Source organism: Gymnoscopelus microlampas (genome assembly GCF_963454915.1).
Source record: "Gymnoscopelus microlampas genome assembly, chromosome: 7".
Lineage (NCBI taxonomy): Eukaryota > Metazoa > Chordata > Actinopteri > Myctophiformes > Myctophidae > Gymnoscopelus > Gymnoscopelus microlampas.
In genome coordinates, this window is record NC_139944.1 from 3,375,679 (window position 1) to 3,402,764 (window position 27,086).

Genomic DNA, 27,086 nt, shown 5'->3' on the forward strand with positions numbered 1-27,086 from the left:
GCTAACGGTGTGTTGTTGTCCCTGTGTGTGTGCGTGTGTATGTGTGTGTGCGTGTGTACTGTGTATGTGTGTGTTTGTGTGTGTGCGTGTTCTGCACGGACCGTAAGGACCCCCTAAGGAGCATAAGGGTCATAAGGAAGCACAATAAGGAGCATATTAAGGGTCATAAGGGTCTTCTGAACAGGCTCAGGTTGGTCCTCATGTTTTGGAACACAACACAGTATGCTAGCAGCTAAAGCTAAAGCTAAAGGAAGTCTGTTTGTTGTTGTTGTTGTAGTTGATAGTTAATAATAGGCTCTATGCACAGCAGCCATATTATCACGTCCTTCACAGGTGTTACCAATGATACTAATGAAGGCTCTGTTCCATTTAGTGTAGCACAGTGGTTTCCACGACCCCCATAACTCTGAGAGTGTACGAATGGATTCCATTTGTACACTCTGAGTTACACACCCGCAAGGGACCACTTGGAAGCCCATGAGGGTCCCTGGACCCCAACTGTAGACCCACTGGTGTAGCAGAGTGTTTCCAGTGAGCCAACATGCACAACATCAGCACCATGACTCTGTTTGACCAGAATGGAACAGAGCCTTCAGTATCATTGGTAACACCTGTGAATGTCTTCATAATATGGCTGCTGTGAATAGAGCCTATTAATAAACTAACAGTGGTGGAAGAAGTACTCAGATATTACACTTAAAAGTTAGCAATACCACAGTATAAAATTGCTCTGTTACAAGTAAAAAAAAAAAGGCCTGTGTTCAAAATGTTACTTGAGTAAAAGTACAAAAGTATTGGCATCAAAATATACTTAAAGTACCAAAAGTAAAAGTACTGACATTTTTTGAAAATAGCAGATCTACAAGCTCGCGACGCGTTGTGAGCTTGTAGATCTGCTATTTTCAAATCCTAGGTATAAAATAGGGCTAATGTGGTTAATGTATATTTTATAATATAATCATTTATATCAGCAAAGTAACTAGTAACTAAAGTCATCCAATAATTGTAGTGGAGTAAAAGTACAATATTTGCCTCTGGGATGTAGTGGAGTAAAAGTATTGAAAATTGGAAACGCTCCAGTAAAGTAAAAAAAAGTACCCCAAAATTGTACTTAAGTACAGTACTTGAGTAAATGTACTAGTTACTTTACACCACTGTTGTTGTTGTTGTTGTTGTTGTTGTTACTAAACGTTAATTAATAAACTAATTACAGAGTGTGTTAATACATTTAACCCATTTGGGTACAATTGTACTCAACACCATTATTGGAAGGAATAGCTGAGATTTCTTACTAAGCTTATGTTTGTGATATTTTGTTTGTTCAGTAACGGTGTTAAATAACCAGTTGTGGAAACAATATTCTCATGTTTTCCTTACGTAAAAGTATCAATACTGCAATGTAGAAATACTCAGTTACAAGTAAAAGTCCGGAATTCTAAATTTACTTGAGTAAAAGTACAAAAATATTTGTATCAAAATGTACTTAAAGTACCAAAAGTAGAAAGTACTCATTATGCAGAATGTCCCGTTTCACAAGTTTTCAAATGTAAAAATGTATACAAATCCTTTGGAAATAGCAGATCTACAAGCTCACAATGCAAGCTTGTTTGGGAAACTAGTGCTATAGACCATATTCACACGGCGGCCATATTGGAATTTAACATTGAAAGTGCCGCCACCCGGGGTGGCTACTTTCATTGACTTCAATGGCCCAATTCCAAACTCTGCCCTAAGCCCTCAAGCCCTGCACCATCATTAGCTTAAGGTAAGTCAGCTGGAAAGTGTCTGAGTGTGGGAGGGTTTAAGGGCTCCAAAAGGGTACAAAAGCAATGGAACAGCCCTTTGTGACGTCCCACGTTACCTTGATGACAGATGACAACGTTGCCGTGACAACCAAAGATGCGACTGACATTTGCCTCCCTGGGCCGCGACCGGTCTCAGTAGCGGGGGGCGGAGGCGGGGGTGGGGAGACGTCCCCTTTTAACTCTATGGGAGACGTGCATTAAACTTTAAAGGTAACATGCTGTCTAACTATAATAAATATCCAGTTGCCACTACTTTTGCGTTTGAAACTTAGAATTTCTCTAAATATTCTAAACTTTTATATTAAAATATTATAAAAAAGAGACATTGTATCATGAGTGCAACAGCTATCGATACAGTAAGTAAATCATTATATGATAGCCTTAGGACGAGTAACTTTATATTTTTGGGACATGTTGTTATTTTGCACAACAACTTTGTACAACAAAGTATAAAATAGGGTTGATTAAAGTGTTTAATCAATTTATTTGATAATACAAATTCTATTACAATTTTTCCTTTAGTAATAAAATAAATAATACATAAAAATAATCCCTCAAAAACCTGCTTTTTGAAGGTGCTTGCTCAGGGGATAAATGGAATCCTGACCATCAGGTCAAAATCCATGACAGATCCTTTGTCTAGGTGAGACATGAGCTTTGACATGATCTAAATGTCTCAATAGAAGAGCAGGGAGACAAAATACAATATAAGTCATAGTGTTAACATACTCTACCATACAGATTGGACACAATTACATTTTATAAAAAAATAAAAAGTTACATAGTGCCGCTTTAAGTGGTTATTGATATGACAAATAACTTAAATTTACAAAGAAATGTTTAATAATATTTTATACGTTCGAAAATTAAACAAAATAGTGGAAATAGCTTGTAGATCTGCTATTTCTGCTTTCTTTTATTTGAAAATGTATGGACATTTTTTAACATGGAAACATTTATGACGATTATGAAAAACAATTGTGATTAGACAATTATGTAGGCTTTAGAGTAGACAATACATGATGTAATAATTGTGGAAGGCCTAGTAACAGAGTATTTCTACATTGTGGTATTTATACTATTACTGTAGTAAAACTAATATATTCCACTGTGTTCTTGTCCAACCACAGCCTGCAGCTCCTTTGTGGATCAGCATCTGGCCGTTGTGTTAGCGCTGGAGGAGGCACTACTAGAGGCAGACTGAAGGAGGCGCTCACGAGGCAGTCTGAAGGTAGGCTTGTCACAATTATTACACAATCAACTGATCGCAATTATTTGAGATATTCACTATTACTTTTGCATAATCGTCACAATATGTCAGTTGTTTCACTTATAATGACACATATAAGATAAGATAGATATCATAAGAACACCCTATACGTCTGTGTGTTGGTTAAAAAAATGTTGAACTATGAAAAGTACTAAGAAGCGCTTCTGACAAAACCAGCTAACTCCATTGGATCCTCAAACTGTCTGATAAACCAGCTAACTCCACCAAAGGGGGGTGGAGTGAGCTGGTTTTGCTACACTCCACGCTCCACCCCAGTAGCGTCCCCAGGAATTACATTTAGGGCAGGCGAGATTTTTTTTGCACCCCCTCCCCTCTATTACCCCCAAAAAAGAATTTTCAACGAAATCGGCGAAAGTGGCCGTTTTCAAGATGTTTTGGCCATTATCTCTGAAACGGAAGGTCCAATTTGCTCAGTTCAAAGCCTGTTGGATGCGTGACTTTGAGGACATTAAGCTTTTCGGGTTATTTGGGTTTTCTAGGGGAGGCGAGATCTTAGTTGGGCAGGCGACCGCCTGCCCTGCCTCTACAGTGGGTACGCCACTGCTTTGATGGATTGATTGATTGACATTTTTATTAGGCAAAAGAATGTAAAACAACACAGTTACATTTATAATACTTTTGGCTAAAAGGTCCGACCAAAAAGTCCTTGCGGACTAGTTTCCGTTGGGATCCTTGAATTCATTTCATAGATATATATATAGTAGCAACCAAACAGTTCAAAAATCAACATAAAAACACAGAGAAAAAATACCACTATGTACAAAAAAAAGCATGAAAAATAACAAATATATACAAAAAGAAGGGGAGGGGGGTCGTCTGCTCCACCCCCTTTTGACCTCCAACCTCATTGCGAGCTTGGAGGTCCATTCAGCTGTTCTTATCAATGATGAACAAAATCTCCTAACTCCACTTTTTTTTTTTTTTCATTTCCTAAAAAATGTCCTGAAAAAGAAAAAAGAGTTAGCTGGTTTCTGCCCGACAGCAGAGATATTTAAAGGTAGGGTAAGGGATTTACTCTGGATAAAATCTCTCCTCTCTCCTGATTGGCTTAAATGTTGTCACCTACCTGAAAATGTACTATATTCTGTTTACTAAAGAGCTGGAGAGACCCCTGTGACCGAACAAACGCTCTGTAGCAATGATAACTGTCAGAATATAGTACTTTTAACCTTAACAAAATATCACATACCCTACCTTTAAGTTATTTGTCAGTTTTTGTTTACAAAGCCAAACAGAAATCATTTTTATTCTCGTGTTCCAACGTTCTATGGGCAAAAAAAACAAACACAACTCAATTGTTTGTTAATCGCAATCACTTTGTCTGACAATAGGCAGCACATATTACAGCAGCCATATTATGAAGACATTCACAGGTGTACAAAAGAGTGTACAAATGGAACCAAATGGACCCTTACGGGTCCATTTGGTTCCATTTGTACACTCTCAGAGTTATGGGGGGAAACCACTGTGCTAGACTAAATGGAACAGAGCCTTCATTAGTATCATTGGTAACACCTGTGAAGGAAGTGTTAATATGGCTGCTGTGCATAGAGCCAATCAATGGTCAAGTAAAATGTCATGATGCTGACGACAGGCCCACCCGAAGGAGGCGCTTAAAAGAGCCAGCCTGAAGCGTGACGCGAGGTGACGGACGGTGCTCCGCAGCCGGCTGGCTGGCCAGGCACGCTCCAGGATGAGTGTCCCCCCCGGACCGCAGCAAGGTGACAACTATCTTAAAGTTAAAATTTCAAGAATATTTATATATATATATTTTGCATTTTTTCCCCTCTATCAGCCACTATATAATGATGCTGGGGTGTTTTCCTGCATTGAAACACAGTCCTCTTTCTGAAATCCGTATTTTCCCTACTGTTTATGTTGTTTATGTTTATGTCCGGGCGCATGTGCGCGTCCGTGCCCGTGTGAACTGTTCGGGTGAAACCGAATGGGACCGAGTGCAGCCGACAAAAATGGAACGAGCCGCCATTGTTTTTCTGTAGGCAGTTTTAACTTTTTACTTTCGGTTTTAAAACGCTCTCAAACTTATTTTTTGAGGCACAGAATGTACTTAAGATATCGTTTGGATAGAATTTAGTTGTTTAACTTCATATATGTGGTCAATTTATCATGAAAGAGCCTATTTAAAAAAAAATAATCAGAGAACCAGCAGGGGCGGACAGTGACACGCATTGTATCCGAATAAAGCAACCTATTTTGGGCATGGCCCGTTTAGAAGTCCCCCCTGCGTCTCCCCCTGGTGGTCGGGGAAACGAACTGCTGATGAGGAGGGGAGTGGAGGTGCGGTGTTTGACAACAGTTTTTTTCTTTTTTTTATCTCTGAACTTGCCTACAATCCCTTTAAGCCATTCAGACCGTGAAAGAATCATGTGTCATTTTCAGATTTCTTTGGCTATTCAAAAACAGCAGATATACAAGCTCATAGCGCGGCACCGAGTGCCGCGCTATGAGCTTTTAAATCGTGAAAGTTTGTGCAAATCTTTTGAATATATATATATTTTTAAGCGAAAGATTTTACTCAAATCTTTGCTTCTGGGGGATTGTACAACATTTCTTCTAAATCCTAAAGTTTTTTTTGAAAAACCTATGTTTCTATATCGGTGGTTCTCAAACTTTTTCATGTCAAGGACCCCCAAAATTATATGCATTTGGCCGCGGACCCCCATCTCAAAATATGTTGTAATAGGGACCCCCAGAAGCAACAATTTGAGTAAAAAAAAAATCCCTTTAAAAAAATTATATTCAAAGATTTGCACAAACTTTAAACATTTTTCAAAAATAGGCTATGAGCTTGTAGATCTGCTATTTTTGAATAGCCAAGGAAATCTAAAAATGCCACTGATGCATCCCCGGATTGAATGGGTTAAGCCAAATTCCAATACTCAAATTTCTGCCTCCTCGCTTCCTCCGTCATCTGTCCTCCAGCATGGCGGTGTTACGGTGAAATTGGTGACCTGCCGAAATATGTGACCATCTTGTGGACTCAAAACTTACATGGAGGTCTTTAAATACTGCTAGGTTGAACTCTGCTAATAAACAAAGCGCAATGATTTACGTTCGGACACTGACGTTATGTGACGTCTACGCCTATTTGAGTGCATGGGAGTTGGGAACGTTCCGGAATAGACGCGCTGTGATTGGCCAGTAGTCACTTTGAGTGGCAGTTGGGGCAAAAGCTCTCCCCACAACATGAATTACGATTCTGTGCCTTTCGGTACATAACTCGGACGGGGCTCAGTAGGCTCAAGCGAACTTCGCAACGCTCGGCGCGGCAACTCGCGCGTTTTGGCGTTTTCGATGGTGCCTCTCGTGGCTCAAGTTCGCTTGAGATTTATCGGCGAAAACAAATGTCCACTGGTGTTGGAAAAATAGTGGCATCAGCGGGATTCGATCCCAGGAGCTGTGGGTTGGGAGTCTAATGATTGACGAAGCAAGCCGCTGAGGCCGGTGCTGGAATGGGGTATTCGGGCTGTATTAGACTGTGAACGCCCACCGAAGGGTCTTCCCAACTCCTGTAGAATGAAAGAAGCCCCGCCCAGTAGGGGGGAGCCTTGCCCCTATGGGGCGAGGCTTCCCATATCCTGTATACTTCCATATATAGCGATGTCTACACAATTGTCACATATTTCAGCAGGTCACCAATTACAGCATAACAAACCGATATATATTGCTGTTTAGATAAGGACTATTATGTAAATATCAGCTGTTGTCCCTAATCTCTTGCTCTACCTTTAACCCATTAAAACCGGGAAAGAATCTGTGTCATTTTAGATTTTTAGCGTTGGCTATTCAAAAATAGCAGATCTACAAGCTCACAGCGCGTCACTTCGTGCCACGCTGCGAGTTTGTACATCTGCTATCTTTTGAAAATGTTTGCGTTTGAAAGTATTGATGAACTGCTGAATAACGTTTGAATTACGAAAAAGTTTGAGAAGTACTGATTTGTAGAATCGGTCCTCGGGTCTTCAATCACAGTTAATAGGCTCTATTCACAGCAGCCATATTGTGAAGACATTCACAGGTGTTACCAATGATACTAATGAAGGCTCTGTTCCATTCTGGTCAAGCAGAGTCAGGGTGCTGATATTGTGCATGTTGGCTCACTGGAAACACTCTGGTACACCAGTGGGTCTAAAGTTGGGGTCCAGGGACCCTCATGGGCTTCCAAGTTACAGGTGTGTAACTTTGAGAGTGTACAAATGGAACCAAATGGACCCGTAAGGTTCCATTTGTACACTCTCAGAGTTATGGGGGTCGTGGAAACCACTGTGCTAGACTAAATGGAACAGAGCCTTCATTAGTATCATTGGTAACACCTGTGAATGTCTTCATAATATGGCTTCTGTGAATAGAGCGTATTGTATGACAATTTGATCGTCAACTTACACTCTCGTTATGATGTTACCACCAACCCTTATAGGTGGTCCGCGGCTGCGCCGGGTCCCGGGCGGCGGCAGCAGCAGCAGGGACAGGGGCGGGGACAGGGACCCCCCAGCCGCCGGGCAGAGCAGCGTGGTGGGGGGCATGGAGGCAACCTGCTGGCTGGCCCCTGGAGCCCTGCGCCGGCTGATAGAGCTGCCCTCACCCCCCCTTACCAGACACCAGCTCAAGAGACTGGAGGAACACAGGCAAGTACGCCTGTCACGATGATGACACGATCGCCTAATCGCATTTATTTGAGATCATTGCAATGAATTTTTTGCGTAATCGTCATAGTCATTTCCAAACATTTTGAAAAAGTAGTGGAATTAGCAGATCACCAAGCTCACAACGCATCCCTATTCATTTTTCTATTTTGTTATGTATAAAGTTATTAAATACATAATTTCTTTGTATATTTAGGTAAAGGATGCACATTTCGATTACTTCGTTAATTGATAGTTGATAACCTTGTCGATCGATTTATCGTTTAATTGATAAGCGGTGTCTTTTCTGACCAAAATTAAAATTCTTGTCTGAAACCGAAAATGAGTGCAGAAACATCTGCAGGGCTCTATGGAGTCTGTCTTATTTCTCTCCAAAAGCCCTTGAATATGATTAAGGATTACTGTGATTATGGTAAGCTCACATTTGATATCACACGCACACACCATACCTGTAACTTTCACTAGCCCCCAAAAAATATATACATTTAATAGGGTCAATTCTTAACGGCAGTTAATCGATTATAGATTCATTGTTGACATCCCTAATTTAGGTTATTGTCATATCTGCCCTGTGTTACTTCAAAGCCTAAAAGCCAAACAGAAATGTCCTTTTTATTCACTAGAGGTTCTCACACCTATGTCGCACCCGCCAATCCGACTGATATGCCTATGTGTGTGTGTGTGTGTGTGTGTGTGTGTGTCACATGGTACAGGTACAGCAGTGCGGGCTGCTCCCTGCTGGAGCCTGTGATGCAGCGCTTCTGGGAGTGGCTGGTGGCCAGGGTACCCGTGTGGGTGGCCCCCAACCTCATCACCATCGTAGGCCTGGCCACCAACGTGTTCACCACGCTGGTGCTGGTCTACTACTGCCCTACCGCCACTGAACAGGTAGCACCATCTATTGATTGATTGATTGATTGATTGATTACTCTAGAGCAGTGGTTTTCAACCTTTTTCATGCCAAGGACCCCTAAATTGATATACATTTGGCCGCGGACCCCTCTTTGAAAATGTTTTGTGCCAGGGACCCCCAGAAGCAAAGATTTGAGTTAAAAAAGTTCGCTTTAAAAAATATATATATTCAAAGATGTGCACACATTTTCAAGGCTTTTTCAAAAATAGCAGATCTACAAGCTCATAGCGCGGCACTTGGTAGTTGTTCTACTAAGAGCAGTTGTATTTTGAGGTCAGCCATGCTTTTAGGTTAGTTTTGAGTTTGGGCAGGGAGTTGAGATCTGTGGTGCTTTTGGTAGGTCGATCCACATTGTGGTGACAGCATAGTAGAATGCATTTTTCCCCACGTTTGAGCCAAATTTGGGGGGGAACGAGGTCAGATGAGCTCCTTCTGGTGTTGTTGAGTTGCACTGTTTCCATGTTGCACTGTGCCACTTTCAGTCAGATGTGCCAATGTTGGGCATTTTGCGGTTTTCAGAAAGAGAAAAAAAGAACTGATAACAAATAGCACAAATAAAGTGGTATTCATCATGTGCAAAGTTCGTATTCATGTGTAAGCCGTGAGCTTGCACATGGGCAGTTTTAAAGCAGTCTTATTCATTTGTTTGTATATGCTACTCTATCAAGTAAGGTTGTATATTATCTGAAAAGCCTACTGAAAAAGTGTGGAAATTAGAGTACGGAAAAATAAAAATTGAAATACAGTGATCTACTGCATTGGTTCTCAAAGTGGGGTCCGGGGACCCCCAGGGGTACTTGAGGGGGTTCCAGGGGGTCCCCAGCGAAATGATGGACGGGGACCAAATGGACCCTTATGGGTCTGTAACTCTGAGAGTGTACAAATGGAACCATTTGGTTCCATTTGTACACTCTCAGAGTTAAATTAACATTGATTTTACAATATGAATTGGGGTCCCAGAGACATGCATGCCATTAAATGGGGGTCCATCCGTAGCCTAATGCATGTCAAACTGGGGGTCCTTGAAATTAAAATGGTTGAAAATCACTGCTAGAGCCGTAAAAATCTTCTATTATGGGGGTCCCTGGCTTATCTTTTGAAATGGGGGTCCGCGGGCTAATAAGTGTCTATTTGGGGGTCCTTGGCATGAAAAAGTTTGAGAACCACTGATCGACTGTACATGCTATGTCTATGTATTATGTTTATATATATTGTGTGCTTGTCACTCTGTCTGCAAATTTGTCCACTAGAGGGTCCCATAACACAAAAGATGGGCTACACAGCCACACACAATAGGCTCTATGCACAGCAGCCATATTATCACTTCCTTCACAGGTGTTACCAATGATACTAATGAAGGCTCTGTTCCATTTAGTGTAGCACAGTGGTTTCCACGACCCCCATAACTCTGAGAGTTACACACCTGTAAGGGGCCATTTGGAAGCCCATGAGGGTCCCTGGACCCCAACTGTAGACCCACTGGTGTAGCAGAGTGTTTCCAGTGAGCCAACATGCACAATATCAGCACCCTGACTCTGTTTGACCAGAATGGAACAGAGCCTTCATTAGTATCATTGGTAACACCTGTGAATGTCTTCATAATATGGCTGCTGTGAATAGAGCCTATTCAAGCATGCGCACCTCCAGTTGTCATGTTCTGTAATATAATGTACAACAGTGGTTCTCAACCTTTGTCATACCAAGGACCCCCAAATGAATGTATATATGTATTTTGCCACGGACCCCCATCTGAAATTATGTGTGTTAAAAACGTATACATTATTTCAAAAATAGGAGGTGTGAGCTTTTACATCTGCTATTTTTGAATAGCCAAAGTATAAAATATGGATGAAGTTGTGATGCTTTATTAACACACCCCCACAAAGACCAAAGATTTGGAATTAATTGAATGTTTGGGAAATGTTTGGCTATGCATTGTTTTTGGCTATTGATTTTGTTTATTCATAAAACATGTCCCAAAAACAACGTCTTAACAATATGTGAAATAGTGTTCAATAATAAGATCATTTAATGAGCCTTGCACTCCAGTATGCGATGCCCTAGAACAGTGGTTCCCAAACTGGGGTCCCCAAATGATTGTGGGGGGGTCCCCAGAGGATTAGCTTAACCCATTTTGGGCGGGAAGCCGGGAACCCCTATTTGTAACTATACCTTTCAGGACGACGGGAACCCGTTTTGGGGTTCCTGTTGCTATGTACAGTATAGCAACATACATTTTGTAATCTTTTAATACATATTTGAAGTTTTTCAGAAAACTTAGGTCAGGATTTAGAAGCCGTTTTTAGAATCGGCCTCAGGTCTATATGGGTTAATGTGCAACATTGTTTTCTCACTCAACAGTAAACGAACCAATTACAGTATAAGTGTATACAACATACAGGGTATCTGCACATTTATAAAGTGACCTTTTTGATACCAAATCCTAATTGTCAAATATTACACAAGAAAGAGGCAAACATTGTGAAAATAGCTGTGCGAGGTGTTCGTGAGCTTGTAGTTCGGCTATTTTCACAATATTTATCTGTGGAACCGAGTCAAATTAAATGTAATGCCTGCAATTCCAAGTGCTTGTCAGGGTGGGGGGTCCCCAGTTAAAATATGATTATTTTGGGGGGTCGCAGCAGCGGCACTGAAAAGTTTGCCCTAGAATAGGTGAAACTGTGGTGCGGAATATGGAATGGAACTCCATACTCCATGTGTATACACAAACACATACCATTTCATATTCTATGCTTAATTCTTTTACCCTTGGGTCATGGCACACTGACTGAAGAGCCTCATTAGTGTGCTGAATGATTGCTGTGTAGGCCTCCAAATGTTATGCTGGGAAATTCTGGGAATTGTGCAAATTATATATAATATATGTGTGCAGCATTATTTAGTAATTAATTCTAATAATTTAGAAACCACATTTTTTTTTTTTTTTAAATGCATTGGTTAAAATTGTGTGGGAACCCTGTTATTAAACTGTAAAACTAGTGTGTGTGTGTGTGTGTGTGTGTGTGTGTGTGTGTGCGTGCGTGTGCGTGTGTGTCAGGCACCGTTGTGGGCGTACCTCCTGTGTGCGTTGGGACTGTTCATCTACCAGTCACTGGACGCCATCGATGGCAAACAGGCCAGACGCACCAACAGCAGCTCTCCACTGGGGGAGCTGTTTGACCATGGCTGTGACTCGCTGTCCACAGGTATGATCTATTAGAATAGCCTTTTAATGTATCCTAGCCCAGGTTTTTATTTATTTTTTAAATCTAGTCCAATTTTAGATTAGGGATCTTCAAAGTTTTACAGGCCAAAGACCCCTAAGCTGAGAGAGAGATGAAGCAGGGACCCTCACTACATATTCAATGCAATAGGCTCTATTCACAGCAGCCATATGATGAAGACATTCACAGGTGTTACCAATGATACTAATGAAGGCTCTGTTCCATTCTGGTCAAACAGAGTCAGGGTGCTGATATTGTGCATGTTGGCTCACTGGAAACACACTGGGTGCGTTTACATGCACAATATTTATTCATTCAGAATGAACTCATTCCGAATAGAAATGTATACCCAACTGTTTACATGGCACCTGAATAAAAGTATTCCTGTTCCTCAATCGTTTACATGAGCAAAGCATTCATTCGGAATAGAACTCTGGTCATGCGCAGAGTGCTTCGGGCCGGGTTGGGGACGGGGGGAGGGGGAGGGGGCGGGGGTGTTTGACAGGTAAACATATGTATTATTTACCTCTGGCAGCCTTGGTAATGAATAATAACAATTTTGGCTACACGTACATGGATCTTTTTCTAAACGCACATTTTTGTGTGCGTTTGGGCCTTTCAGCCACACGCAAACGGTGTTTTTGGCCGCTAAAACGGATATTTTTGTAAACGGATAAATAAGTGAAGGTTTTCCAAAACATGCGTTTCAGTGGATCTGTGTGGACATGTAATCCGGAGATTTTGAGAAACGATGACGTCATCGCGCATTCGCACATGGTCATTATAATAATAAATAGTACAATAATACATAAACCGGACCGCTCATGGTCATTATAATAATAAATGAAGCGAGAGAGAGAGGAACACTTACAGTCTATGAAACAAGGCACGCTCATTTATGGCTAAATAATGTCATACTTAATAATAAGACAGTGGTGGGAAAAGTAGCTCATTCACTGTGTGACGAAAACCCTCTTTCTCTGCGCCAAGTAGAACACACGGCGCGCGCACACAGATTGAATGTGGGATCTGTCGTCCTAAAACACAATCGCCCCGGTGCCGAGAGTCCCTGCTTTATAGTGGTGTTCGATGTTTTTACATTGCCAACTCTCACATGTACATAAACGTTCAGATTTCAAATATAAAGTGCTTACCCCTGAGCCACGGACGTTATAAGGCGATCCGGACCGCGATAAGTACCCGTATCTCCCGTATTGTTCAATAAAAAGCATTTTAATCCGATCGTCGACCATTTTCTCCAAATTTTCTCCGATGCTTTCAACCATGCGACACCAATGGTTGGAAGGTGTATTGCACTCTGATACATTACCAAAATAAAAGAACAGAAAAAGAAAATGGCTGGCGATGGGATTAAAATGCTTTTTACTGAACAATACGGGAGATACGGGTACTTATCACGGTCCGGATTGCCTTGTAACATCCATGGCTCAGGGGTAAGCACTTTATATTTGAAATCTGAACGTTTATGTACATGTGAGAGTTGGCAATGTAAAAAAAAAACGAACACCACTATAAACCAGAGACTCGACAGCGTCATGTGAACCATGGCTACTGTTTGCGCTGCAGCTGAGCCCTAATAATGTTGTTTTCGTTTATGTTCACGTATGCTATTAAAATAATGCAGCTATTGTATTTGGCCCCTCATATATATAATTATAAAATCAATGTAAATATAAAATCTGATATAAAATTGAAACATGCAGCTGATCGATGCGTTTCTGCGTCTACGTGTGGACAGGGATTTTTGTTTATCTTTGTCATGTGGCCAGGGATTCTTTTTAAAAACGGAGGATTAAAATATCCGTTTAGTAAAAGATCCATGTACGTGTAGCCAAGGCCTAAAGTCACGGCTGCCAGAGAGAAATAATAACAAGCCACAGCTCACACTCAATCAAAGCTGCCAGCTATATAGGTAAATGAGGAAGAAGAGAAGAGAGACAATAAAACAAGTTAAGAGAGAGAAGGTAGAGAGAAGGTTTGATAATGGAAGCACACCGCATCCTGGCTACGGCCATTGGTCTGCTATTGATGAGTTTAATGCAGCAAAATCAGCTCCTGTTATATTTGCTGCTGACCCGGAGGAGGAGCCGGTCGGCGGAGAACTACGCGCGTCTGCGACTTGGGCTTGGAGCGCCAGACTCCACATGGCTTGCGCCTCTCCCCCCCCCCACCCAGAAGCACCGCGCTAGCCAATGACACATGCACAAAAGAACAAATGTATACCAGTCTGATACCAGTGCGTTTACATGGGCAATGTAGCCCGATTCTATCGGTATATACCAGCCCTTCAAACCCGAATGAAATTTCATTCGGATCAGACCGGTATGGCCATACCGATGCGTTTACATGAGCAATTCTATTCTGAATGAGCATTCATTCCGAATTGAAGTGGAATAAACCTGTCCATGTAAACGCAGCCACTGTTACACCAGTGGGTCTACAGTTGGGGTCACTTACAGGTGTGTAACTCTGAGAGTGTACAAATGGAACGAAATGGACCCGTAAGGGCCCATTTGGTTCCATTTGTACACTCTCAGAGTTATGGGGTTCGTGGAAACCACTGTGCTACACTAAATGGAACAGAGCCTTCATTAGTATCATTGGTAACACCTGTGAATGTCTTCATAATATGGCTGCTGTGAATAGAGCCTATTATCTGCTCTTTTCGACACACAGCAAGATATAAATCGGGCATTACGACACCATCAAGGCCTAAATATGTTTTAGTTGAAAACTAAAACATTTCAGAAGACAAATATGTGACTAAAACTAAATGGAATTTTATTCAAAAGCCCTGTGACTAAAACTAAATCAAAAATATCTTATCTTATCTCCGCAGTGTTCGTGGTGCTGGGCACGTGCATAGCGGTCCAGCTGGGCACCAACCCTGACTGGATGTTCTTCTGCTGCTTCGCGGGCATGTTCATGTTCTACTGTGCCCACTGGCAGACCTACGTGTCGGGGACGCTGCGCTTTGGCGTGTGAGTGCTACTGCTTATACCGTATATATACCACCGTTTCCCAAACAGTGGCTCCACTCGGGGACCCATGTTTGGGTCGCGCGAGTAAATATTGCCTTTTTTTCTCGCTTCGATCAAGGAAAATATTGCATGATTTTTCAAAGGTTGGTAAAATGGCCCGTTTTTGCTGGCAGTGGAGTACCACAATTACACTATTACTCTATAACACTATACTTTAAAGAGTCAACGGTTTGCTTTAACCATTCCTATATTGAAAAAAACTAAAACTAAAAAAGTCTATACAACTTAATCATTTTTTGATAAACACAAATTAAATCATACATACAGTATTGCATACTTTGCATTATTGTAGTTGTTCTCAAAGTGAGGTCCAGGGACCCTCGGGGTCACTTGAGGGGGTTCCAAATGGACCCTTACGGGTCTGTAACTCTGAGAGTTTACGTTCCATTTGTACACTCTCAGAGTTATGGTGGTCCCTTGAAATGATACAGTTTGACAACCACTGGTATTGTAATTGCACAGCAGACGAGAAGTCTACATACCAGCTCTGACCGGTTCCGCAAACGGTTCCAAATGTGAAGGAATCAAGCCCCCAGAACCCAGTGGTTGTATTGAAGCGCATTGGACATGCTGGCCATTCATGGGTACAGCAGCTGGGGCCACTGTACATGAACGAGCGGAAATGGTTTTGACCAATGGGCTCGACTCACGAGTGTGGGCTCGACTCACAAGCTTGGGCTCGAGCTTGCGCACGTGGCTGCGCACCTCGGTGACGCAAAACGCGTCACGGAAGTGACGTGCAGAAAAAAAAATAGGCCTCGCCCATCACATTTCCCAACCCGGAAGGTGAGCAATTCAAGGCAAGTGGATGGGAGGGGATATCCGGTGCCCTCTCTATTATTTCTAACTCTATGGATGGAACCGACTCCGGGTTGGATCCGGTTCCTCCAGTTCCGGATCCCAACCCTATAGTAAGATGTAACGATGGTCTTGACACAAGCATTTGGAGCTTTGTCTTCATAGTAGAGTAAAGCCCCGTTGTGCTGTGGAAGGAGGCTGGTTGCTGGGTTGGATGCTTCCGTAGAGATCTCTGATCTGTACTAACGGTGTCCGTTACTGCCATGTGCCTCTCTTCTCTCTCTCTCTCTCTCAGCATCGATGTGACAGAGGTGCAAATCTTCATTATAATCACCTATTTGCTGGCTGCCGTGGGAGGATCCGCTTTCTGGCAGTCACCGGTAATTTCACAATGCAGAACTCACCGGCAATTGAGATGAAATCCTAAGGGGGCCGTGTGCCAGGCTGATTGGTTTATGTTTGGAACACAGTTCTTATAAGACGCGATCTAAGATTCCCCTATGGGATTTCCAATAGAAATAATAACTTTGTGACCCAGGGGGGTCACAAAGTGGCAGTGATGTCACTCATCCTAATACCATAATACCAGTTAATGTATAGCCTTAACTAAGTGATACAAATAATGCCGATACTACTAATATGTTCATGGGTGTGATTTTGTACTTTGATTTGATGTTTTCGTAAAAGAAATAACCAACGTTTCAACACAATGCCAACCCAGGATGTACGCATAAAAGTGTAATAAAACACTTCATTCCAATGTGGTCCTGAAAAATACATGAAATAAATTGTCCAATGAAGCACATAGCACGCAGCACGTCACATGAACTCACGTAATACAAAACCACTAAGAACAAGCTAAAATCCCTGCACAAATCAAATCTCATATCTCATTTCACAATACAGAGGTAAATTATATACTGTCTGTCTGTCTGTCTGTCTGTCTGTCTGTCTGTCTGTCCAAACCACTTTGAACTGGGCATCCCTATTTTGGTGATAAGAGTGATGGCAGGAGAGAAGGGGTTCTCAAAATGTTCAGGCCGCGACCCCCCAACATAATCATATTTGAACTGAGGACCCGCCTCCCTGACAACTTGGAATTGTAGGAGTTGGAATTGTAGCATTTTGTCTGACCGTTCCACAGATACACATTGTGAAAATAGCAGATCTGCGTGCTCACAGACTACCACTGTGAGGCGTTATGAGCATGTAGATCGGCTATTTTCAATTATTTGAAATTTGGCCAATCTGATAATTTTAGATTGTATGCACTAATAGTCTCTTTCTTAAAAGTCCTTAAATTGTCACTTTAGACTACACTTATACTGTATGTTGGTACGCTTGCTGTTGAGTGAGAAAACTATGTTAAACATTAACCCATTGAGACCTGGAACGCACCTGTGTCACTTTAGATTTATTTGGCTATTCAAAAATAGCAGCTATGAGCTTGTAGATCTGCTATTTTTGAAAAATCTTGAAAACATATATTTATTTATTTTTCAAAAAACTTAAGATTTAGAAAACATTTTAAAGAATCGCCTCAGGTCTTAATGGGTTAAGCTACTCATCTGGGGACCCCCCCTGAGGTCCCGACCCACAGTTTGAGAAGCACTGTTATAGAGGCTGGTTTGCACACACATTGAAAATGGTTGAAGTGCTCCTTTTAAGTAACATTTTCAGATACCTTGAGCGTTTCCGTTTTTCAATACTTTAACGCACACTTATTGATTGATTGAATCTGTTATTGATGACGATGGGTTGAAAATGGGTGATTTGGTCCTAAAATGGGGAAGGCGTCTGTGTCATTTTAGATTTTTGTGTCGGCCATTCAAAAATAGCAGATATACAAGCTCACAGCGCATCACTTTGTGCCGCGCTGCAATCTTGTACATCTGCTATTTTTGAACATTAATGAACAATCTTGAAAGTGTGAGAACTACTGACTTAGAAGGCATTTTTAGAATCGGCCTCAGGTCTTAACCCATTAAGACCTGGAACGCATCTATGTCACTTTATATTTCTTTGGCTATTTTTGAAAAATCGTGAAAATCTTTTCTTTATATTTTTTTCCCGAAAAATTATTAGGATTTATATTTTTCGTAGAAGCGGCCTCAGGTCTTAATGAGTTTTAATGGGTTAATAGTTTTGAGCGTGAACATGTGATGGTGTCGTGGTAATTGTGATCTCTTGTGCGTCTTCCATAGATTCCTATTATAAATATCCAGATGAAACTAGTTCCTGCAGTCTGCACGTTTGTAGGGGCCATATTCTCCTGCACCAACTACTTCACCGTTATTTTCACGGGAGGTGTGGGCAAAAATGGATCCACCATCGCAGTGAGTATGGACACGGCATGATTTCACGGCCATAGACCCAATGCAATGGAAGTTTTTTCACACTTGTGGAGCTTATACGGTCATAATGGAGCCAATGGAGAAAAGAAAATCTGTTTTTGTGTCAAAACTCCCTAAAAGTAATATTTTTTATTACTTCCTGTCAAACACAAACATACTGTGTGATGACACACGCAAGCCCTTATGAATAAATATGAATCATGATTTCATTCACCTGTGTGATTCCCATAGCTTATTCTCCTGTTTCCTAGGCTGTGTGTTTTCCACTTCCTGTCGATTTCATTGGATGTCATTGGTCATCTGACCAGTTTCATTGGATTTCATTGGATCAAATCGACAGGAAGTGGAAAACACACAGCCTAGGAAACAGGTGAATACGTGCCGTCACTCACACCTGATTTTAATTAGGGAGACACCCTTTATCCAAGTTGATGTCCAGACGGTTCATTTTCCGTTAAAGTTTTTTTTATAGGGCATATGTGGTCAAATAAAAATAATATTCTGTTTCTGTTTATTTATTGTATCTGTCAAGGTATTTGTCTTTAATTTTATACAAAGACATGTATATGTATTAACAAATCAACAAATAAAAACTAGGCTTAAATGTTAGGGAGGAACTAGCGGAGAAGAGATTCATTAGAAATAAAACAAGTCATTTTATGCTTGGCTGCGTGTGGGTGACACGCTCCGAAAATAGCCGATTGACAAGCTCACATCTGGCTATTTTCGGCACACGGCTACGTATAAATCACACATTAGGATGCCATAAAAGGTAATAAAATAAAATGTGGTCAACTAAATCAACTGTAGATGTAGTTGACTAAATCTAACATTTAGTCAACTAAAAGTAGACTAAAAACCAAATAAACATTTGCCGTCAAATTTAACACCACTAGTAACCAAAGTGTTTTCTCATTGTCCCTGCAGGGAACCAGTGTGTTGTCCCCTGTGCTGCATATCGGCTCTGTTATAGTGCTGGCTATGATGATATACAAGAAGTCTGCCGTCCAGCTCTTTGAGAAGCACCCCTGTATTTATATCCTGGCCTTTGGCTTTGTCTCTGCTAAAATCACCAACAAATTAGTTGTAAGTACCATTATACACATTCTCCATGATATACTGCACTTAATGCCGCATCACTCTGAATCTATATGGTACAACATATATCTGTATATGTATTTTAACCCATTAAGACCTTTTTAGATTTGAGCTAAAAATTATTATTTTACACTTTGGGCTATTCAAAAATAGCAGATATACAAGCTCATGCTTGTAGATCTGCTATTTTTGAAAATTTGTGAAAATGTGTGCAAATCTTTGAATATATATATTTTTAAAGCGAACATTTTTAACTCAAAATCGTTGCTTCTGGGGGTCCCTGGAACAAAATATTTTGATGGGGGTCCGCGGCCAAATACATATCATTTTGGGGGTCCTTGACATGAAAAAGATTGAGCACCACTGATATAGAAACATACGTTTTTCAGAAAACTGTTGAGATTTAGGAGACATGTAGAATCGGCTTCAGGTCTCAATGGGTTAAAGTAAATCTATGTGGTACAACATATATCTGTATATGTCTTAAAGTGTGCTGCATGATACTGAATCTGTATGATACCATGCACACTCACCGGCCAACTTTATTAGACACACCTCTCCAACTGCACGTTTACGCACATTTGTTTATCAGCCAATCACAAGGCAGCAGCTCAACGCACTTAGGCCTGTAGACACCTGGTGACACTCCTGTCAACTAAGAACAGACTCACCACAATAGGCTCTATGCACAGCAGCCATATTATCACTTCCTTCCCAGGTGTTACCAATGATACTAATGAAGGCTCTGTTCCATTTAGGCCTTGGCTACACGTACATGGATCTTTTACTAAACGGATATTTTAGTCCTCCGTTTTTAAAAAGAATCCCTGGCCACATGACAAAGATAAACAAAAATCCCCGTCCACACGTAGACGCAGAAACGCATCCATCAGCTGCATGTTTCAATTTTATATCAGATTTTATATTTACATTTATTTTATAATTATTTATATGAGGGGCCAAATACAAATACATTTGTAATCACATGTTAAGGCCCAATACTGCAATAGCTGCATTATTTTAATAGCATACGTGAACAGCATACGTGAACATAAACGAAAACAACATTATTAGGCCGCAGCTGCAGCTCAAACAGTAGCCATGGTTCACATGACGCTGTCGAGTCTCTGGTTTATAGTGGTGTTCGTTTTTTTTTTTTACATTGCCAACTCTCACATGTACATAAACGTTCAGATTTCAAATATAAAGTGCTTACCCCTGAGCCACGGATGTTACAAGGCAATCCGGACCGTGATAAGTACCCGTATCTCCCGTATTGTTCAATAAAAAGCATTTTAATCCCATCGCCGGCCATTTTCTTTTTCTGTTCTTTTATTTTGGTAATGTATCAGAGTGCAATACACCTTCCAACCATTGGTGTCGCATGGTTGAAAGCATCGGAGAAAATTTGGAGAAAATGGCCGACGATCGGATTAAAATGCTTTTTATTGAACAATACGGGAGATACGGGTACTTATCGCGGTCCGGATCGCCTTGTAACGTCCGCGGCTCAGGGGTAAGCACTTTATATTTGAAATCTGAACGTTAATGTACATGTGAGAGTTGGCAATGTAAAAACATCGAACACCACTATAAAGCAGGGACTCTCGGCACCGGGGCGATTGTGTTTTAGGACGACAGACCCCACATTCAATCTGTGTGCGCGCCGTGTGTTCTACTTGGCGCAGAGAAAGAGGGTTTTCGTCACACAGTGAATGAGCTACTTTTCCCACCACTGTCTTATTATTAAGTATGACATTATTTAGCCATAAATGAGCGTGCCTTGTTTCATAGACTGTAAGTGTTGCTCTCTCTCTCTTCATTTATTATTATAATGACCATGAGCGGTCCGGTGTTTATGTATTATTGTATTATTTATTATTATAATGACCATGTGCGAATGCGCGATGACGTCATCGTTTCTCAAAATCTCTGGATTACATGTCCACACAGATCCACTGAAACGCATGTTTTGGAAAACCTTCACTTATTTATCCGTTTACAAACATATCCGTTTTAGCGGCCAAAAACACCGTTTGCGTGTGGCTGAAAGGCCCAAACGCACACAAAAATGTGCGTTTAGAAAAAGATCCATGTACGTGTAGCCAAGGCCTTAGTGTAGCACAGTGGTTTCCACGACCCCCATAACTCTGAGAGTGTATAAATGTGTACACTCTCAGAGTTACACACATGTAAGGGGCCATTTGGAAGCCCATGAGGGTCCCTGGACCCCAACTGTAGACCCACTGGTGTAACAGAGTGTTTTCAGTGAGCCAACATGCACAATATCAGCACCCTGACTCTGTTTGACCAGAATGGAACAGAGCCTTCATTAGTATTGGTAACACCTGCGAATGTCTTCATAATATGGCTGCTGTGAATAGAGCCTATTGGACAATAGAAGATTGGAAAAAACGTTGCCTAGTCTTATGCATTCTCTGTAAACCCTAGAGATGGTTGTGATTGCGTGAAAATCCCAATTAGATCAGCAGTTTCTGAAACAGCCCGTTTGGCACCAACAACCATACCCCATTCCAAGTCACTTAAATCACCCTTCTTCTCCATTCGGATGCCTGGTTTGAACCGCAGCAGATCATCTTCACCATGTCTACAGCCTTAAATGCATTGAGCTGCTGCCATGTGATTGGCTGATTAGAAATGTGCCTTAACGTGCAGTTGAAGAGGTGTGTGTGTGTGTGTGTGTGTGTGTGTGTGTGTGTGTGTGTGTGTGTGTGTGTGTGTGTGTGTGTGTGTGTGTGTGTGTGTGTGTGTGTGTGTGTGTGTGTGTGTGTGTGTGTGTGTGTGTGTGTGTGTGTCTAATAAAGTGGCTGGTTAGTGTACATTTGTATATGTCATGTACAGTATGCATCATGACACTGAATCTGTACGGCACAACGTATATTTGTTACATGACAGCGAATCTGCATGATACATTAGTACATGACACCCAATATGTATTATCTCCATAGGTTGCTCATATGACAAAAAGTGAGATGCATCTCCATGATGTAGCGTTCCTGGGCCCGGGGCTGCTGTTCCTGGATCAGTATTTCAACAGTTTTATTGATGAGTACCTGGTGCTATGGACTGCCCTGGTGAGTAGTTCATATATTGTTTAGACCAGGGGTGATGCAACTTTGATGATGGAGAGGGCCACTATATTTCCACACTCACTCCAGAGGGCCACATTGCATATACTGTCGGGCAGACAGCTCTTATCTCAGTATTTTAACTTTTTTTCATAAATGGATGCCGTACTTCGCCATTCGATGTCACACAAAAGTTACAAAATTAGCCGGTGCGGCGCGTTTTGATCTTGTAGATCTGCTATTTTTGCTATTTTTTAATTGGAATCCTGATTTTATTTTTGGCCAGTGGCCCCAAATATGCCTCGCCTATCACACTTTCCAACCCGGAAGAAGGGGTGATTTTGCCTCATGCGCGCTGGGTGAGCAACTCAATGCAAGTTGGATGGGAGGGGATTTCGGTGCCCTCTCTATTATTTTTAACTCTATGGTTTAGACTGATGCTAAGTTCTTGGTTTACCTGTGATCCTGGTTTACTGAGGCACTACGCTGTCTCTGCATTCTATGCATGTGTTTACATTGTTTACTGTAAGTCACTCTGGATAAAGAGTGTCTGCTAAATGCCCACATTGTAAATTGGCTCTATTCACAGCAGCCATATTATGAAGACATTCACAGGTGTTACCAATGATACTAATGAAGGCTCTGTTCCATTCTGGTCAAACAGAGTCAGGGTGCTGATATTGTGCATGTTGGCTCACTGGAAACAATCTGTTACACCAGTGGGTCTACAGTTGGGGTCCAGGGACCCTCATGGGCTTCCAAATGGCCCCTTACAGGTGTGTAACTCTGAGAGTGTACAAATGGAACCAAATGGACCCGCAAGGGTCCATTTGGTTCCATTTGTACACTCTCAGAGTTATGGGGGTCGTGGAAACCACTGTCTTACACTAAATGGAACAGAGCCTTCATTAGTATCATTGGTAACACCTGTGAAGGAAGTGATAATATGGCTGCTGTGCATAGAGCCTATTGAGACGGTGCATTTTTCCTGCCTAGCTGATTTTCCTTCAACGGTTTCTCCTTCCACGCAGATCATCTCGTTTTTCGACCTGCTACGGTACTGTGTGAGCGTGTGCAACCAGATCGCCTCTCACCTCCACATCTGCGTCTTCAGAATCAAGCCTTTGTCCCCAGCCAGTGCCACAGCTTTACAATGAAGAACCCACCACACCTTCACCGTCTGCTATAACCGGTCACCCTTTGTTCTATATGCTTCACCATAGTGATCGAACGATTATGGTTTTTCAGTGGCCAATGCCGATGCCTATATTTAGTGAATAGGGATGGCCGATACAAGCCGATTATCTTTTTTTCTATCTAATAAAATACAACATTAATGATTTGAAACAGTAACACGCATAGCTGGAAACAACGAGCTGAACCTAGCTGCTCGTTTTCTCCCACAAACTAACACATCTACAAGTTATGACCCTGTGTGTAGATACCAGTGCACATGCTCATGCCTCATCAAGTCAAATCAAATCAAGCTTTATTCATAGAGCACATTTGAAACAATCGAGATTGACCAAAGTTGCTGTACACAGTAAAATCAAAGAATCAACGAAACATTATGCATGTGTGCACCCACATAGCATCAAAAACACATTGATACTCATCGACATAGAAAGCTGTGATCGGTCTTCTAAACCGTTGGTTCTCAAAGTGGGGTCCGGGGACCCCCAGGGGTCCTTGGGGGAGTTCCAGGGGGTCCCCACCTAAATGATATAGTTAGGAACCAAATTGACCCCTATGGGCCTGTAACTCAGATAGTGTACAAATGTAACCAAATGGACCCCTAACGGGTCCATTTGGTTCCATTTGTACACTCTCAGAGTTAAATTAACATTGATTTTACAATATGAATTGGGGTCCCAGAAATAGAAATGCCATTAAATGGGGGTCCGTAGCCTAATGCATGTCAAACTGGGGGTCCTTGAAATTAAAATGGTCGAAAATCGCTGCTAAAACTGTAAAAATCTTCTCTTATGGGGGTCCTTGGCATTTCTTTTCAAGTGGGGGTCCCCAGGCTAATAAGTGTCAATTTGGGGGTCCTTGACATAAAAACGTTTGAGAACCACTGTTCTCAACTACAGATAGGCCCAAAAAAACACCTGAAATTCGACCGATATAGATAAATCGGTAACATTATTTTTGCCTATCCTTAAGGGTTAAAAATAATTGACTAATAAAAATGCCAAATATCGGTGCCGATTAATCGGCCGACCACTACTTCACCATCACTGTCTGCTAATGGTCACCCTCGGGTTTTATCTGCTTCACCACATGTTTCTATGTACGCTAGTGACTAGAGCCCCCACCCATATATATATCGGCCATTATTTCAGCGGTTTTCACCTTTACTGGATCAGGGCCCACTTGAAAAACCTCCCACTTGAAAGACTTAACACGGCTGCCGTATTAAGTCATTGAGTGCCCGAATTACAGTATTTCTGTCTATTTCTGGCCAGTGCGATTTAGATTTTTTTTTTAGTAAAAAAAAAAGTGCTTAGGAAGCGAGATACAGCCTTTTTCAGTTATAAGTTAAACAAGGAGTGGATGGAGCTGCACATCTTCTGATAATGATATCTTAGTTTTTTTCTATTTTTTTCAAAAACACGTTAAGTGGTCAGATGGGTGGGCCGCAAGGCAATTTCAGAGCAATGTTTATTTTTAACCATCAATCAGTCAACAGTCTACTTTAATATTAATGTTATATCATCATTCAAATCTCAAGTGTTTTCGCCAGTTATTTGGAGGGGGGCCCACTTACAATACCCTCAAGGGGGGGGGGGCGACCCACAACCAACAGGTTGAGAATCTCTCCAAAACCGGGATCGGCATCGAACCCATAAAACTGTCATCGGCCGGGCCCTAGAAGCGACAATGTGATGAGCGCAAGGTTTTTTGACCCGACGGTATCGGGGGTGGGGTGAGAATACATGGTGTTAATTAACTCTTGAGAGTGTACAAGTGAACGGGTTCACTCTTATGCCGCATTCACACTGGAAGCTACAAAAGATTCAAGGCTAAAAAAAGCTATGCAGCATATACTGTACCTGTCGCTTGGTGGTTTGGTAGCTTTGTAGCTGCAGTTGAAAGCCAGCTCAACTTGTCTTGTAGCCAGTGGTGGAAAAAGTACTCACATTTAGTAAGTAAAAGTATCAATACTGCATTGTAGAAATACTCTGTTACAACTAAAAGGCCTGTGTTCAAAATGTTACTTGAGTAAAAGCACAAAAGTATTGTCATCAAAATATACTTAAAGTAGCATAAGTAAAAGTACTAACATGTTTGAGAATAGCCTATATATAAAACAGTGGTTAATGTATGTTTCATAATATAATAATTTATATCTGCTAAGTAACTAGTAACCAAAGTTTTCAAATGATTGTAGTGGAGTAAAAGTACAATATTTGCCTCTGAGGTGAAGTAGAAGTAAAAATAGTGAACATTGGAAATACTCCAGTAAAGTAAAAGTACCTCAACATTGTACTTGTGTAGCTGACAGTGTGAACTCGGCATTAGAGTCACGGGTCCATTTGGTGTTACCTGTACACTCTCAGAGTTACGGGTCCATTTGGTGTTACCTGTACACTCTCAGAGTTACGGGTCCATTTGGTGTTACCTGTACAGTATACTCTCTGAGTTAAATTAACACTGAGGACTTCACTGTGTAGTACTGTAGGTGCTACTTGATTGATATGTCTGTGTCAACATACATTTAAAACATATATATATTTGTAATCATTTATGTACAATGACATGTATAGAATGAATGAAATGGTTAGCCTTTGCTTTAATCTCTGTTTTGTTTTGCAATATTTGCATTTAAGCTTTTACTTGTTATTTTATTATATATATCTAAAGTTACCTAGAGCGTTGATATTTATGTGTTTATGCAAGTTACTGACACTGCTTTGACACATCAATCAATTCTCCATAGCTGGTACAGTACTATATCCTTTTAGGTAAGACTGTATATCATTAAGGTTGGGTCATGCAGTATAATCCCATTTATAATGCATTATCATGCACCTACTGTATAAGGCTTCATAACACTCGTTATAAATGTACAAACGGTTTATAACAAAGCCACTTCATAAGTGACTTAAGTTATGGTAGTTATAATGTGCTGTTCTACTGAGCTTATAATGCATTAGGACCTGCACTTATAATGCGTCATAAACCTTGTTATATAGTTATGCACAATTATAAACATTTATAATGATTGTTATAATGCCTTATACTGTAAGTGCATTACAATGCATTACATTTGCGATTATACACACACACACCGCAATTCTGCATTTCTTTTGACCGTCATTCTACTAATTCTAAAAAAAGATTTAAAAAAGATTTATACTGATTCTTCTTTTCTCTCTCTCTCTCGCTCTCGTTGTTTTTAGTTTATTTTGATGCTACAGTTATTTAGTAAAGCTGTACAACTATATACAGTTTATGCACACACACACACACACACACACACACACACACACACACACACACACCATGTGTGTTAATGATTCACACCTCATTACCATAGTCTTAAAGGCTACAGTTGCACTTGAAATTATTCAAACTTCACTGCAAAACAGTTGTATAGGCTCTATGCACAGCAGACATATTGGAAAGAAATCAGGCCCCTTCCTTACTTCCTTCACAGGTGTTGCCAATGATACTAATGAAGGCTCTGTTCCATTCTGGTCAGAGGCAGGGTGCTGATATCGTGCATGTTGGCTCACTGGAAACAAAGTGTTAAAAATTACGGGTGTGTTACTCTGATAATGT

General features: G+C 41.1%; 1 protein-coding gene across 1 annotated transcript; it reads left to right on the forward strand.

Moving 5' to 3' along the window:
- LOC311048725 (choline/ethanolaminephosphotransferase 1-like) lies at positions 1-27,086 on the forward strand. The gene is made up of 12 exons (XM_084061994.1): positions 1-190; positions 2,936-3,036; positions 4,691-4,817; positions 7,535-7,742; positions 8,474-8,648; positions 11,732-11,879; positions 14,758-14,899; positions 16,053-16,137; positions 17,962-18,093; positions 19,039-19,197; positions 22,179-22,304; positions 23,330-27,086. Exons 3-12 carry the CDS (start codon positions 4,790-4,792, stop codon positions 23,453-23,455), a joined length of 1,329 nt encoding a protein of 442 aa, XP_083918120.1. The 5' UTR covers positions 1-190; positions 2,936-3,036; positions 4,691-4,789; the 3' UTR covers positions 23,456-27,086.

What these genes read in the sequence shown, in the direction of transcription:
- LOC311048725 (XM_084061994.1), top strand. Translation starts at nt 4,790, where the DNA reads ATGAGTGTCCCCCCCGGACCGCAGCAAG. An exon ending in GCCCTACCGCCACTGAACAG is followed by an intron (nt 8,649 to 11,731) that starts GTAGCACCATCT and finishes CGTGTGTGTCAG; the next exon opens with GCACCGTTGTGGGCGTACCT. An exon ending in CCGCTTTCTGGCAGTCACCG is followed by an intron (nt 16,138 to 17,961) that starts GTAATTTCACAA and finishes CGTCTTCCATAG; the next exon opens with ATTCCTATTATAAATATCCA.